Source organism: Pygocentrus nattereri, chromosome 18, assembly GCF_015220715.1.
Source record: "Pygocentrus nattereri isolate fPygNat1 chromosome 18, fPygNat1.pri, whole genome shotgun sequence".
Lineage (NCBI taxonomy): Eukaryota > Metazoa > Chordata > Actinopteri > Characiformes > Serrasalmidae > Pygocentrus > Pygocentrus nattereri.
The window spans coordinates 7538967-7552205 of record NC_051228.1 but is presented as its reverse complement, the minus strand read 5'-3'; the positions used below and the strand labels follow the sequence as shown (position 1 = coordinate 7552205).

At 36.4% G+C, this 13239-nt stretch overlaps 1 protein-coding gene across 6 annotated transcripts in view; it reads left to right on the top strand.

Moving 5' to 3' along the window:
- Window positions 1–12225, top strand: part of msi2a (musashi RNA-binding protein 2a) — a 362909-nt gene extending 350684 nt beyond the window's left edge. For all 6 annotated transcript variants that reach the window (XM_017711902.2, XM_017711900.2, XM_017711899.2 and 3 more), the window contains 2 exons: window positions 3103–3179; window positions 6865–12225. In XM_017711902.2, coding sequence (XP_017567391.1) covers window positions 3103–3144 — 42 coding nt within the window. In that variant the 3' untranslated portion in view covers window positions 3145–3179; window positions 6865–12225. The remainder of the gene's footprint in view (window positions 1–3102; window positions 3180–6864) is intronic.
- Window positions 12226–13239: the final 1014 nt, after the last annotated feature.

Here is a 13239-nt window from a genome sequence, read left to right as displayed (position 1 = left end):
ATCTTGACAAAGATATTTACAAACAGCTTAATGAAGTGTTCAGTGAAGTTTCATGTAAATGTTACTGACATTCAGCATTGGCGTTTATTTTCTAAGTGTTTTGAGACCCACTTTTTTGGTATTTTAGTACAGGGAAACATCACAATTATTGTCTGTAATCAACCATATGCTACAGATTTAACAGGTAGAGATCTGGTTGAAAATAGAGTATTCCTTTAATTAGTAACTTGTGAAACTCAATACAGTGTACAGGATGTAGAGAATTTTTTCTCTGTGTCTTTTGTCTGTTTCTCTTACATTCTGTCTTCTTATTCCCCTCACATTTTAATCCCATATAGATTTGATTACTTTTGCCTTGCAGCTGAGGAGTTTGATTGTGTGTCACTTCTGTATGACTCACTTAAAGGCAAGCACTTTATTGTCAATGCGGCAATTTAGAAAAGAGGGTCTCAATCGGACTATAAGCAGAATTAGTGCCGCTGTACGCGTGTGGAAAAAAAGCTCTTGTGCTGATGAATCGAGAGCCTCTGAAATCCTGAAATCCATCGGAACTGCGGCTGAAGTTTGAGGAGGAGTGGAAAACAGAGCATCACAAACAACTTGGCAGAAGAAAAAAAAACAGACTAGTATGATTGGAAATGAGCAAATTGTCAAATTCAAATGTCCCTGTAACAAGCAGATGCTTTTGACACCATATCCAAACAAAAGCACGGCGCGGCACAAAAGTTGCTTTAATTGGCTTTTTGCTGGCAGAGCACAGATTCCGTCTCTGAATGTCACAGATGTCAGGTCGCATTTCTGAATCGCTGCAGCTCTCAATTTGGAAAAAGAAAGGATGCATTTGTAATGAAGTGCCAAATTGAAATTCAATTATTCACACACTCATTCTCGCACAAATACATCTCTTAACCAGCTCTATGGCAGAGATGTGCTTTATGACAAGGTGTGCCGGGCTACAGTGAGCCTGGGCCTCCTCTCCTCCCCACCCTCACAGCCTTTTGAACCGAACAGGCTCTTTGTCAACCACTTTTGTATTTGCCGAACAATGTGCTTCTAATACAGTTATCAAGGAATTATCCCTGTTCCGTGGATCATTCTGCGTCTAGGCCAGAAACACTACGCCTGTTTTTCGCTCATGTTTTGCACACTTTATTCGTATTGAGAATGTTAGCCAATGGTTAAAAATTCAAGAGAGCAGATGACTCGGGCTTATACTTTGTTAAACATCTGCAGCACTTTAAAATGGAAATGCTGCCCACACGTCCATAGCTTTATTTATGGGCATTAGCGTTAACGGGGACGCATCTGGACGCAAATTTGCTCGGCGATGAGAGATTAATGTGGAGTGGTGCGGTTTCAGGTTGAGTTAGTTCCTCTCAGGGTGATGTGACTAACTAAGGCTGGGCCAAGAGCCTGGATGCTTCGGAGTCCAGCGCTCCGGCAGATAATGTCTCCGAGCAGCACATTAACACAGGAAATGACGCGGAACGCAAAATGCTTCTCTCCGTTTATTTCTGCGACACGTGTCGACAATTAGCCACACCGCGGAACTGTAGGCGCCGCAACCCAGCGGATGACTCCACAGTTGCTGTTTTATTACTCTTTATTAGTGTTAGTCATATCTGGCCCTGGAGGGGCCACAGCACTGCAGAGTTTAGATTTTTCCCTGCTCCAGCGCACCTAATTCAGCCTGTGAAGGGCTTTATAATTAGCCGATGAGATGAATCAGCTGTGTTAGATGGGGAAAACGGCACTGTGGCACCGTGGCCTTCCAGGCCCACATCTGAGTATCACTGTTGTGAACATGCAACCAGAATGAAGTTAAATGATGAAGGCTCTGGTAACTCCACTGAGACAAATGTTAGTGGGAGTACGAAGTGAAAATCTTTCCTTCAACTCTGCTTGATTAGAGAGCCCGAAGCGCCCTGCCAGAGCAGACTTTGATTTATTCATATGGATTAAACTTGGGATGTCTTTCTGAAGCGCGTCGCTCACAAGCACAATGGGCTGATGACAGGTCCGATAAGAGGCAGTGTTTTTAAGAAAGACGTGTTGACAGTTTGCCGTTTTGCCCCCTAAATCTGCCGCGTGGGCGGTTCGCCTCACAAACGCAATCAGAAAATCAGACAGTGTCGAGGATTTGCATATGGAGGAGGGAGACTGATCAGCTCAAGAGAGCGAGAAGACGAGGGTGGACGTTTCCTCGTTTTTCTTACTTTTTTGGAGGGGTTGAAGTGACAAAGGCACATGTTTGGAATCTTTTAATAGTGTTCCTGTCAGCCTGATTGAGAGCCAGTTCATACCCAACCCACTGGACAAAAACCATGAAGGTACCTCAAACACAAGTCAGTGTCAGAACCACTGAAATTTGGCATTTACTGATGAAGGGGCTACAACTTTGTAAATGATATATATGATGATCGTATGCAATCTCACTTGAAGAAATTCTTTACCTAAAAATGCTGACATAGCAAACTATGAATAAAACTAAAAAGGACCCGTTAGCATCATGGCTAACAGTGGATGCAAGTCAGCGGTGACTTGCAAACCAAGGAGTCGGTTAGCACTGGTTGAGTTGCATAATGCTGACTAGTCCTAGATTTAAATGGTATTAGCAGTGTTTTTGCTTGATATTTATTTATTTCAGTTCTTTGTCCCACACACCTGCCTTTAACTTTCTCCTGTGTCATCCTTTATGTTGGCTGTCATATTAAGTGACCTTTCAGCCTTCTGTAGTATCCTCTTATCTTAACCCAACACCACCTCAGCGTTGTCTGTTACCATATTATTTATATATGTATATCATAATTTTATATATATATATATATATATATATATATAAATAATTTTCGGTGTGGTCACTGTCACAGACTAATACTAATTGAATGAAGTTAATTTGTTAATTTGCACAGTCATTATTTACTTGAAGAAATAAAAGTATTTTTCTTTTTTACATTAAACACCATATCAGTGTTTGTGATATATTGTTCATGACTTGAAACTCATTCATGCTGACAGAATAATCCTGTGGATCAAAATGTACTCACTTTTCTCTTCTCCTGCAGATACCTACTAACAGACACACTAACTCTATACTTTTAGGGCCCCTTGATTGCGACAGCTTTTACAAATGGATACCATTGAAACCTAACAGGTGGTCGGTTGCCATCTCAGTGGAGGTATTATGTTTCCTTTATATTGCTCAATGGTCCTTTCTATCCATCTCTATGTCTGTCTTTATGGACTTATTTCATCCTTAATCTCTCCACCTGTTCTCGCTTTTATGAAACTACTGCCCCATATCTTTCAGCACGAATGCTAGACTGACAGTGAAATGCATGAAACTGAAAAATGCAGTCATTCTCTTCAACCTGCAAATCTTTCTCCCTGCATCTTTGTTCGTTATCCATATACGGCAAACCTTTCATTTGCAATATCATGCACTGCATTTTTTTGTAGCGAGTAGAGAGTTTATTCCACTCCATTGGCTTACACAAGACAACACTGTTGCTCTCTCCTAAAGGCTCCCTATTAGGGGTCATTTTTCATATCTTCTGGCTGGTCCGCATGAGTAATCAATCTGCCAGGGGATCCATGTGTTTGTCTTCTATAATTTATAATTATGCTGTTATTTTATTAATTTCACTTCATAATTTACACTGTAACTAGACATGTGCCAGTATTTAATAATAAAGAATGCCAACACACTTGGTTTCAGGGTTCCAGATTCCAGCCTTTTTCAGAACCATCCAGAAAATTTGCCAGCCATCCTAAAGTGAAAACTGACTGTCCATATATTAAACTAAATAGTAAAAGTAAATAGTAAATTGTTTACTTAACATTTCTCTTGAGTTTTTGTACTACCAGATTTTCAAAAAAGACAAATGTCAGACAGTAATGCATACTAAGCACATATGTATACACTCAGGCACACAATGCATACAAACACTGTGGTCCATAAATACGTGTATGTCCATATGTATGAGAATATCTTACAAAAAGCTCTGTAACAAAACATTCAATGTTTTAATGTATCACTTTATTACTAGTAATGAACTGCAATCCTAAATGCAAAACAATCAATGTAAACTGCAATAACTCTTAAAATGTTCATATATTAATAATAGAATATACGTTATATCTTGATAATCAGTGTTCTTTGTAATGGTAATCAGAAATAGATGGTTAACAATAAATAAAACCAGCTTGAATAAAAATATAGCAAGATCCTATGTGTTTAGAATAAAAGTATAGCAAGATCATATTTTTGTGCCCTGGAATATAATTTGAGTCTGAGTTTCAAATATTTAGTTGCTGTGACCTTGTTGGCTAAGCACTGTACACATTAAGCACTTAAAAGTATGACACCACAGAGAGTCCGTAAAAATCTAATGGTTACTTTTAACTGCCCATGCTAAAAAAAAAAATCTTTTTTAAAAATGAATAGACACAATGACAGGCTAATATTATTTAGCACTATGCTAGTGGTGGAAAAAATTCTATTTTACTAAAATAATTTAAATTATTATTATAATGTAAAATAATTTAAAAAGCTATTTCTGGATGAATCTTTGCTACATATAGGGTGTGGACAATGGGCACATTCTTTTATTTTATGACAACATTTAACAGGCACTGTGTTAACACATGGAAGTTAATCATCCCTGAAGTGTCCCAAAACAGTCTAAACATTCTCCCTGCGCTATTTCTATCGTTCTCAGGATGATGGGACGGCATTAGTGTGAAGCCTTTCACAGTACTGTTATTTGCTATTATTATTGCTATTAAAAATGACACTCAGAACACTGCATATATGTACAAGTTCTCTTATACATGCAGCGTTTCGTTTTTTGTAATATCCATGTATTTTGTAATATCCATGATAAACAATTAGGTAATTATTGTTATGTAACATTTTTATACCGGTATATGTCTAAATATAGCTTTATCCTTCTAGTGCCTGTTTAAGGGAATAAGCATCAGCAATGAAAACAACTAAAGAACTAAAGTCAGATTATTATTATCACAATGTATATGCACCTGAACATGCTCTGTTCTTGAGACTGTGAGAGGAATCCTGCCTATCCTGTCTCCTTGCCTCAGCAGTGTGCATGGCCTACGTCCGTCTCCACAAGCTCCCCCAGTACCATGCTACTTCACTCTCATATGGCAATGAAACTTTCAAATCTGTGGAGTGTCAAGTCAGATCCCAGTCTCAGCTCCCAGTGCTCTGCCCACCCGTCTGCTTGGATTACTTCTGCCTCATTGTGCTCCACTTTTCTGCTGTCTGTAAAGACACCAGTTAGAGTGAGGAGAGAGGCTGCGTAGTCTACCACCTTGAGCCTTACAAGAAAAGAGAAAAGAAGTCCAACAAAAAACTGGGCAAAGATTTAAGCTGTCTGTCTTACCAAATAATGTCACGAGTTGACATGAACTGGAGCTGAGATTGGGATTGTACTCACAAGATTGTTTAATTTTGGAGAAAGCAACAGTGTTTCAGGAATGATGTGGTCACTCAGAACCATTGCTTGCTACATCTACCCTACATCAGACAGCCTGAGCTACAGAATTCTCTCTTCTGTCAATGGAAGTGTCAAAAAGCACAGTTATGAAACATAGCTACACCTTAAAGGTGCAGTGTAAAGGCTACTGAGGTCACATGAAAATTTCTGAGCATGTGTTTGTGCAGGTTGTTTTGATTGTCACAGCAATTTTGACCAGCAAAGAAAAGATAAGGATCAAGGTGGTTTAAAATTGCACTGCATTCACTCTACAAGATAAAACTGTTAATTTAGTCCTACATACAAAACGTTGTTGGTTGATTTACCAACTTTAAAGCTAAACTCACTGGACATTTTATCATGAACATCTACAATATGCCACCCTTCGTTTATTTAATTTTCTGTTAAGTACATCTATCAAGTACAAGTTATTCTTTTTTATTGTCAGAAAAAAAAACAGGAAAATATGTATTTGGCAGAAAATAACAGAAAAGTCCAATAACTTAACACAATATACATTTTCACAATATAAATTAATATAATATCATTTATAATATATAATATAAATTAAACACAATATACTTTTTTAACGTCTACTGGCAATATTTTTTCATACCTCCAAAGTTGATTCTTACAAGTTGGTTGCATTATTTTTTCTACATCTAACTTTTTAACTAATTTTCCTTTAATTTTTCCCTTATGCATTAGATTATATAGATCTAAAACCTAATTACACCTAATGGACGTTTTGACTGGAAATCAAATAAAAGAAGGGTAGTTTTTACTCTACCATATAGGTGCACTTTGGTATGCCCTTTGGTATGCCCTGCTCAAACACATATAGCCCATCTGTTTGTTTCTGACGATAGAGCTGCGCTTGGTTGGATATATTTTGGTTGGTGGACCACGCTCAATTCTCCACAAACCTCAGCAACACTGCTTTGCTACTACAGCCATATCAGGGCCACTTACACTACCACATCAGTGTCATGGCTGGGCTGACACTGACCCACCACCCAATTAATATCTGGTCTGATCTCTTTCCATTGATGGTAATAAATTGTGCAGCAACAGATTACCTACAATAAGTAACTGTGAACCTACAATGTGCATATATGTGGTATCTGCACCTAATAAAATGACAACTCAGGGTGTGGCACCTTGAAGGTTAAAAAAAAAAACTTCATAATTTTGGATCTGATGTTACATGTATGTAAAGCTTAGAGCACTGGATTACTCACGTTTATGTCAAGCATTGTGCACATGACAAAGAAGAGCAGCAGTAGCTCAGGCTATGATGTTTGGCTTACTATCTACAAGAAACTGATGATGAAACTGACCTTTACCTGTTTTCAATCACTAGAGTATATCTGGAGGTCCCGGGAAGATGGGCCGAAGTTTCTAACTGGTCGTGTACAGGTGATGTCATGAGCCTTCAAGCACTGCAGCATCCCATTGGTGAACGGGACGGGGGGGGTGGCACCATGAAGAAAAGAACAAAAGAAATGTCAAGATCATCTCAGAAAACAGTACAACTGCTGTACCATAACCCCAACCCTTATTGTAACCATATAACGGTTTTTTTTTCGTTCTATATGGCATTTTATTTCTCTCATTTTTATTTCTTCTCCTTTTAGTTGATTAAGTTGCATAGTTGAGAAAAAGTTCTTTGTTGTGATCATTTGTGCATTTCGATTTTTTTCACATTTTTCTTTGTGTTTTCTTGTTTGTTTCTTTCTTTTATTGGCATTTTGACGAGTGTAGTTTAAAAGTGTTTGCTGGTCATGTCTGAATTACCTTTGGTACCAATTGTAAAGATCCGATTTTATGGTGTCATATTTGCACAAAAAAAGGATAAAGCTACTCACTGACTGATAAGGATTTGAAAGAACATTCAGTACATTTCATTTCAGCGAAAAACAAGAGGGTAACTGAACTAAATTGATCTTAGTAGCTGTTTTTAATTCTTGTGATGTCTCATTGTTGATCATAATTACCTATTTTTGGGCAATACAAAGAGGACTCCAATATTTTTATGGTCCTTTTTTTATAAGTGTTGTTTTGTTGTTTAGAAAAAAAAGAAATGTATACTATGACATTTTTTCAAATGAATACATTGTGAATTCAGATTTAAGAAAAAAAAAAAGAAATGTAACTGTAAATATTATTCCAGTCATTGCATATAACCAATTCAGAATGAAAAAAAAAAAACATATTTTTCTGACGGTGTGTCAAAGAAATTGTTCCAGGGTGTGTATACACGAAAAAAGAAAATATAGGTCTTAACAGATTATTATATAGGTGTCACTCAAATACATTAAGTACCCTGGTGACAACTGCGATCTATTGGATAGTTGTTTGGCTCGCTCTGTAAATACTCAAGCTGAATAATTTTACAAGTGTCATACCAGCATATTTACAAACCGGTGACTACAGAACACTGCTCAGAGTCGGGTATAGAGTCTTTTCTCTCAGCCGTGGACATAATTTTCAACAGAAAGACGATTAAATCCAAAGCACACTGTAGGTAGTGTTAAAGAAATGGACTCTGAATTCAGTCCAGAGATTTTAGAAATACTCTGTGCGTCCTGACACTTTTATACTCCTGACGAGAAAAAAAAAAGTTAAAGAAAAAAAAAAAAAGACAAAAAAAGATGACTTACTATGTTATTTGGTGTTGTTGTTTGTCTTATCCACTCAGTTCCATTTGACTTTGGAACTCGGTATCTGGAGTGTACGTCACAGCTAATGCATAAAAGCTTGTTCTTTCGATCAGTTCTCTGCTGAATGAATTAAGAAGGCAAACGTCTTTATACCATACCTCAGTCCTGTGCGTTTGGCAGTGGAAAAGCTGATAAATTTAATTTATTTTAACAGGCGTAACAAGCTGAGCTTAAGGATAAATATAGATAAATCATTGCACTGTGACCTGTAGGAAAGACCTGACCACTTCCTTTTTCTTTGCACATGTTGGCTACTTTGAATGATCCTCAAATAGGATTTCATGTATGAAGACTCCTCATGTGAATGTTACTGCTACAGGCAAATAGAAGGCCAGGTGTAGAGCGAGTAAAACGAAAAGCAATCTCTAGAACTCAAGCTCAGATTTCATTTCACGGATATAGCCAACCTCTAATCTAAAATATTGATGTATTTTAGATGCAGCCAATAGAAGACACTGAAAAATACGTTCACACAGAGAACCATAGCTGCTGTGCTCATTTTCTTGTACATGTCAGGACTGGTTTCGGATCAGACAAAATGACATTTGATGAAACGATTTTAAAGTGCAGATTGTTGAAGGTGATGACGATTTGATTGATGTATATTTGTATATTTGTCTCTTGTTTCCTGCTGCAAATGTATACTACATTTTTTCTTTTGTTCAACTGATTTCATTTTATTTGATGTACTCCAATGCTCCGAATAACCAGGTGAAGCAAAATGCTGGATGCTTTTTACATGATATGGAGATACGATCAAGTAATAATTTAAAACACATGAGAGAAAAAAAGAAACTGAAGACGACTATTGTAATGTTCAAATGTACAAGACGAAAAATGAAAATACAAAACTTTAAAAAAGGAAAAAAGATGTTCCTTCACTGATTTCAAATTTTGAATCAGGGCATTTTATTCCTATTTTTGTGGTCGTTGATATGATGATTATAATAACAATGTACTGTGCAGTCATCAAATGATCTCCATTCCCAGTCACCACACCCACTCTTTATTTCTCATCGTTGTATTTAATAGTGTGTACAAAAACAAAAAAAAACATATATTGTAACAAAATGCTGTCTTTGGTACCAGTGTAGTGGTCTATAATCTTCTTTGACCTCTTCCACTCTTTTTACCTATCGCACCGCCATCCCTTTCTTCTCCCCTTTCCTGCCCCGTGAAATTAGTCGATGTTGTGTAGTTACTCTAGATATGGTAGTTTGTAGCAGATTTAGGACCAGTAAGGATAGAGCCTTCTTGTATTATATTGTACTGTGAGAGGTTATTTTAGCAGAATTTAATCTTTGGCTTGTTTCTTCTTGTTTTTTCTTTATTTCTTCTTTTGTTGTGATTTGCAGATTTCACATGGTTTCGACTAACCAAAGCTCTCACAAAAAACTATAAATATATAAATATATATATAAAAAAGAAAATACAAATTGCTGTAAGATGTTACTTTTAAAAAAAAAAAGGCATTATTTAAATCCCCACCCTTGAATGTTTTTTAAAGGGGTGTGCCATACTACCTTAAATGCTAATACAAAACTCTTTACTTTTGGTTCTTTTCTAAGGGGACATGAGCTACAGTTCTGAAGATTTTATGTGAAATATATCATATTTTTTTAAACGATTCTCATAATGATAATAATTACAACAGCACTATTAATCAACTCTAAGGTTTTGATGTTTGTACGCTTTCAAAATATCCCAGTCGCCCTAAGGCACTGCTATTTTTGAATACCACTCTGTTTTTTAAACGTTCTCTGCCTTTAACAGAATTTGTTTTTGTTTTTTCATTCATCAAATATAATTTCATGGCTCCTATTTTACCATAGGCCCTGGAAACCAGCCTTTTATTTTGACTAGACCATCTCTTGTACTAGCTTTGCTCAGATATATATACTCTGTGTAAAAATATGCTTAGAAGTAAAAAGTATACGCATACATTTAGTTCAAACTTAGTTCAGAGCAATGAGAACCTGCATTTTTAGAAGTTTTCAACAGCTCCTCCTGCTTTCATAGGTCAGTTTTAGAAGAAATGTTTTATTAGCTGACCAAATCTATCGATGTGCACAGACAATACCTCAATTTGTCTTAATTTGAACTGTGACTTCTTGAAATAACTGTGCTGCAGAGGGTTCAGGATATTTTCCATTTGTTTGGAAACATATTTTCCAATATTTCAACAAAGCAATAAAGAGTACAAAATCACTCTGATCTTAACGTCTTTGAAAGGGGCTGGTATGCAATTGCACAGAAATCACAGTTGATTCAAGAGCTTAACACATACAGTACTGTGCAATGTTAGAGAACTTTATTTATTTAATTTCCAAGCAAATGGTCATTAAATATAAATGATTCTTTTTCATTATGAAGAAAGAAGTAGAAAACCTAAATCCCCAACAATTAAATATCTTACATTTTTTTAAGAGACTTGTTTTCAGTTTTTCTGAGAAATCTGCAGGGATATTTGTCCACACTGCCAGTTCAGTCACACCAGTTGGTTACATTTTCTGTTTTTCACAATCTAAGCAGGCCAAACTCCTGTTTTATTTACTTTTTTTAAATTTCTTATTCATTTATTTTGCATTTAATCTCCTCAGATATATTCTTAAAAATGAACAACTGGCTGGAAATTAAGTAAATTAATGGTAGTCTCTGACATTTACAATATACTGTATTTTGTAAACTTTAGCAATTTTGCTTGGTCCATGTCTGTCTGCAGTACTGATCATCTACCAAGCTTGAGAAAAATAAGCAGATAACAAACATAAATAGTCTATGTCGATAGTCTGTCAAAGCAATTAAAACATTTGGTCAGGCTCCATCAGTCTCCATTTACAAATTTAATTAAAATAAAAGCTGGTGCTCCAAAACATTTATTTATTATACTTGGGATTTTTTTATTTGATCTTCTAGCTTAGACTTTAAGGTAGCATGGCTCTGTTTTTTTGTTTTTTTTTTCCATAGACAGCAGTTTACAGCTGATGAATGTCACACATCTTACTAGTCTAGTTAATCCACTGATTTAGGAAAAAAATGTAAAGGATGAAAAAAAGAAAAAAATAAGATCTGGAAGGTGTCTGGAGCATACTACCGTATCCATTTAAAACTTGAATCTAGGCAAGTGCTAGGCAATGGCCAACTACTTATCAACCCACAGTCATATATACATGTTCGCATACAATGTATATATACATTGGTGTGTCCTACTAGATGTTCTGCTAATGTCAACTGGTTATTTGGTGAATTCACAACATCTCTTTCCCATCACTCTCTCTCTCTCTCTCTCTCTCTCTCTCTGTCCATTTCCACAAACACTGTTGTTTGCTGCTTTCAAAGCAGTTAACGATAACTGCAAGTTTCCCTTCAACTAATTATGGAATCCAATTCCATTCACTCGCATGAGAAACTCTCAACTAACGACTGTTAACCAATGAGTGGGCCAACTTTTGGGTAGCTCAGCAATTGGTCCCCTTTTTTGTTTTTTTCTTCCTCTCTTGTAGCTGTCACGTCCAGTCTGTACAGTAATGTTAAAAGCAGTCATTTTTATGGCTCCACTGTAACACCATGCCGTCCAGACTGGCTGCCCTTCCTCCTGACTGCTGGAGGAGAGTGGCAGCATAGGTTGCTTCTCGCTCTTCCTCGCCCATTCCTGACACTTGCCCTTGTTTTTTTTCCTTAACGTTAACGACTTTCTAACGGCGAGAGACTGACCGAAATGACTGACGTCTGAAAGCATCTTTCAGGTCCTCTTGTATGGCTTGCTCAAGCCGTGTTATAAATTTAACTTTAACTTAAAAAATAATAATAATAACATGGAGGGGGGGGGGGTCTCTCATGCCTCAGATGTGGAAAGTAGAATTTTATATTTGTATTTTCAAATGGTAACACTAAGAAGAATAAAAAAAGATGTTTCTGAAAGGTTTCCATCCTCTACTGTGGTCCAGAAATCGATGTGTCTGTCTGGAAAAAACAATAATAAAATAAAATGAACTATTTTATTCTTTGTACTCTTATTTTAATTTATGTAGTTAATTTACTTAAATAATAATGCATTTTCAGATGAAATAACACTGATAACCAACATTTTCCCAAGGCATTGACTTAGCAGTCATATAGGCCTAATAATGATGTGGCATTGTACCTTCAATCATGAGCTTGCAATAACAATGATTTAAGTTATATTAAGCTATATTAGCTGGCTAATATGACAAAGGACACTGAGTCAAACCACTGAGAAGATATTTATGGTTTATGGTTAATATACAAGCCCCTTTGTGACTGAAGCATATAAGTTTAAACAATCCATACACAGCTTGAGTTCCATTAAAAAGGCGAAAGAACTTAGCCCTCCCTTTTAAATGAAGTAAGGGATTTCCAGGATGTAGATGTGATGTGAAAAACTAGGAAAGAGGTAAATCCCAATTACATGACTGTCTAAACTTTGTTCAAGTATCTCTGTAATGACAACTGGAATAAATACAGCCTACTGCCGTGTATTATACAGACAAATGTCTGTTCACTGACACTATGAGGCAATTGAGTACATGGAAGCTACAGTAGGTGATCAATTTTTCAGATCAATATTAATGTCAACTCAGACAGATATACAGCAAATAGACTGTAAATGGGCCACATGTGACTGGATGCAAGTCTACCATGAATCAACTGTATCCATCAATGTATATTCTCACCCATTACTGCTGGATGTCTGCCAGGTTTTTATTACAGCTTTCTACTATAGTCCACATGACTTCAGAACAGGTCTGCTGTTCTGTTAACATTCTTAACCTTGGTACTGATATGCTCTAATTAAGGTAGTACAATATGTCAGCATCACATATATCTTTTGCCAAAACATGGAAAAACGTAAATATCATTGTTGGTCAAATATTAAAATCATAGTCTACAATTACAATAATTTTACGTCCTATTTTTAGCTTGTACAAGCACTGAAACGTGCAGAGGTGGTTCTCTTCTTCTAAACCCCATATTGGTCTCACTAGCTCATCTGT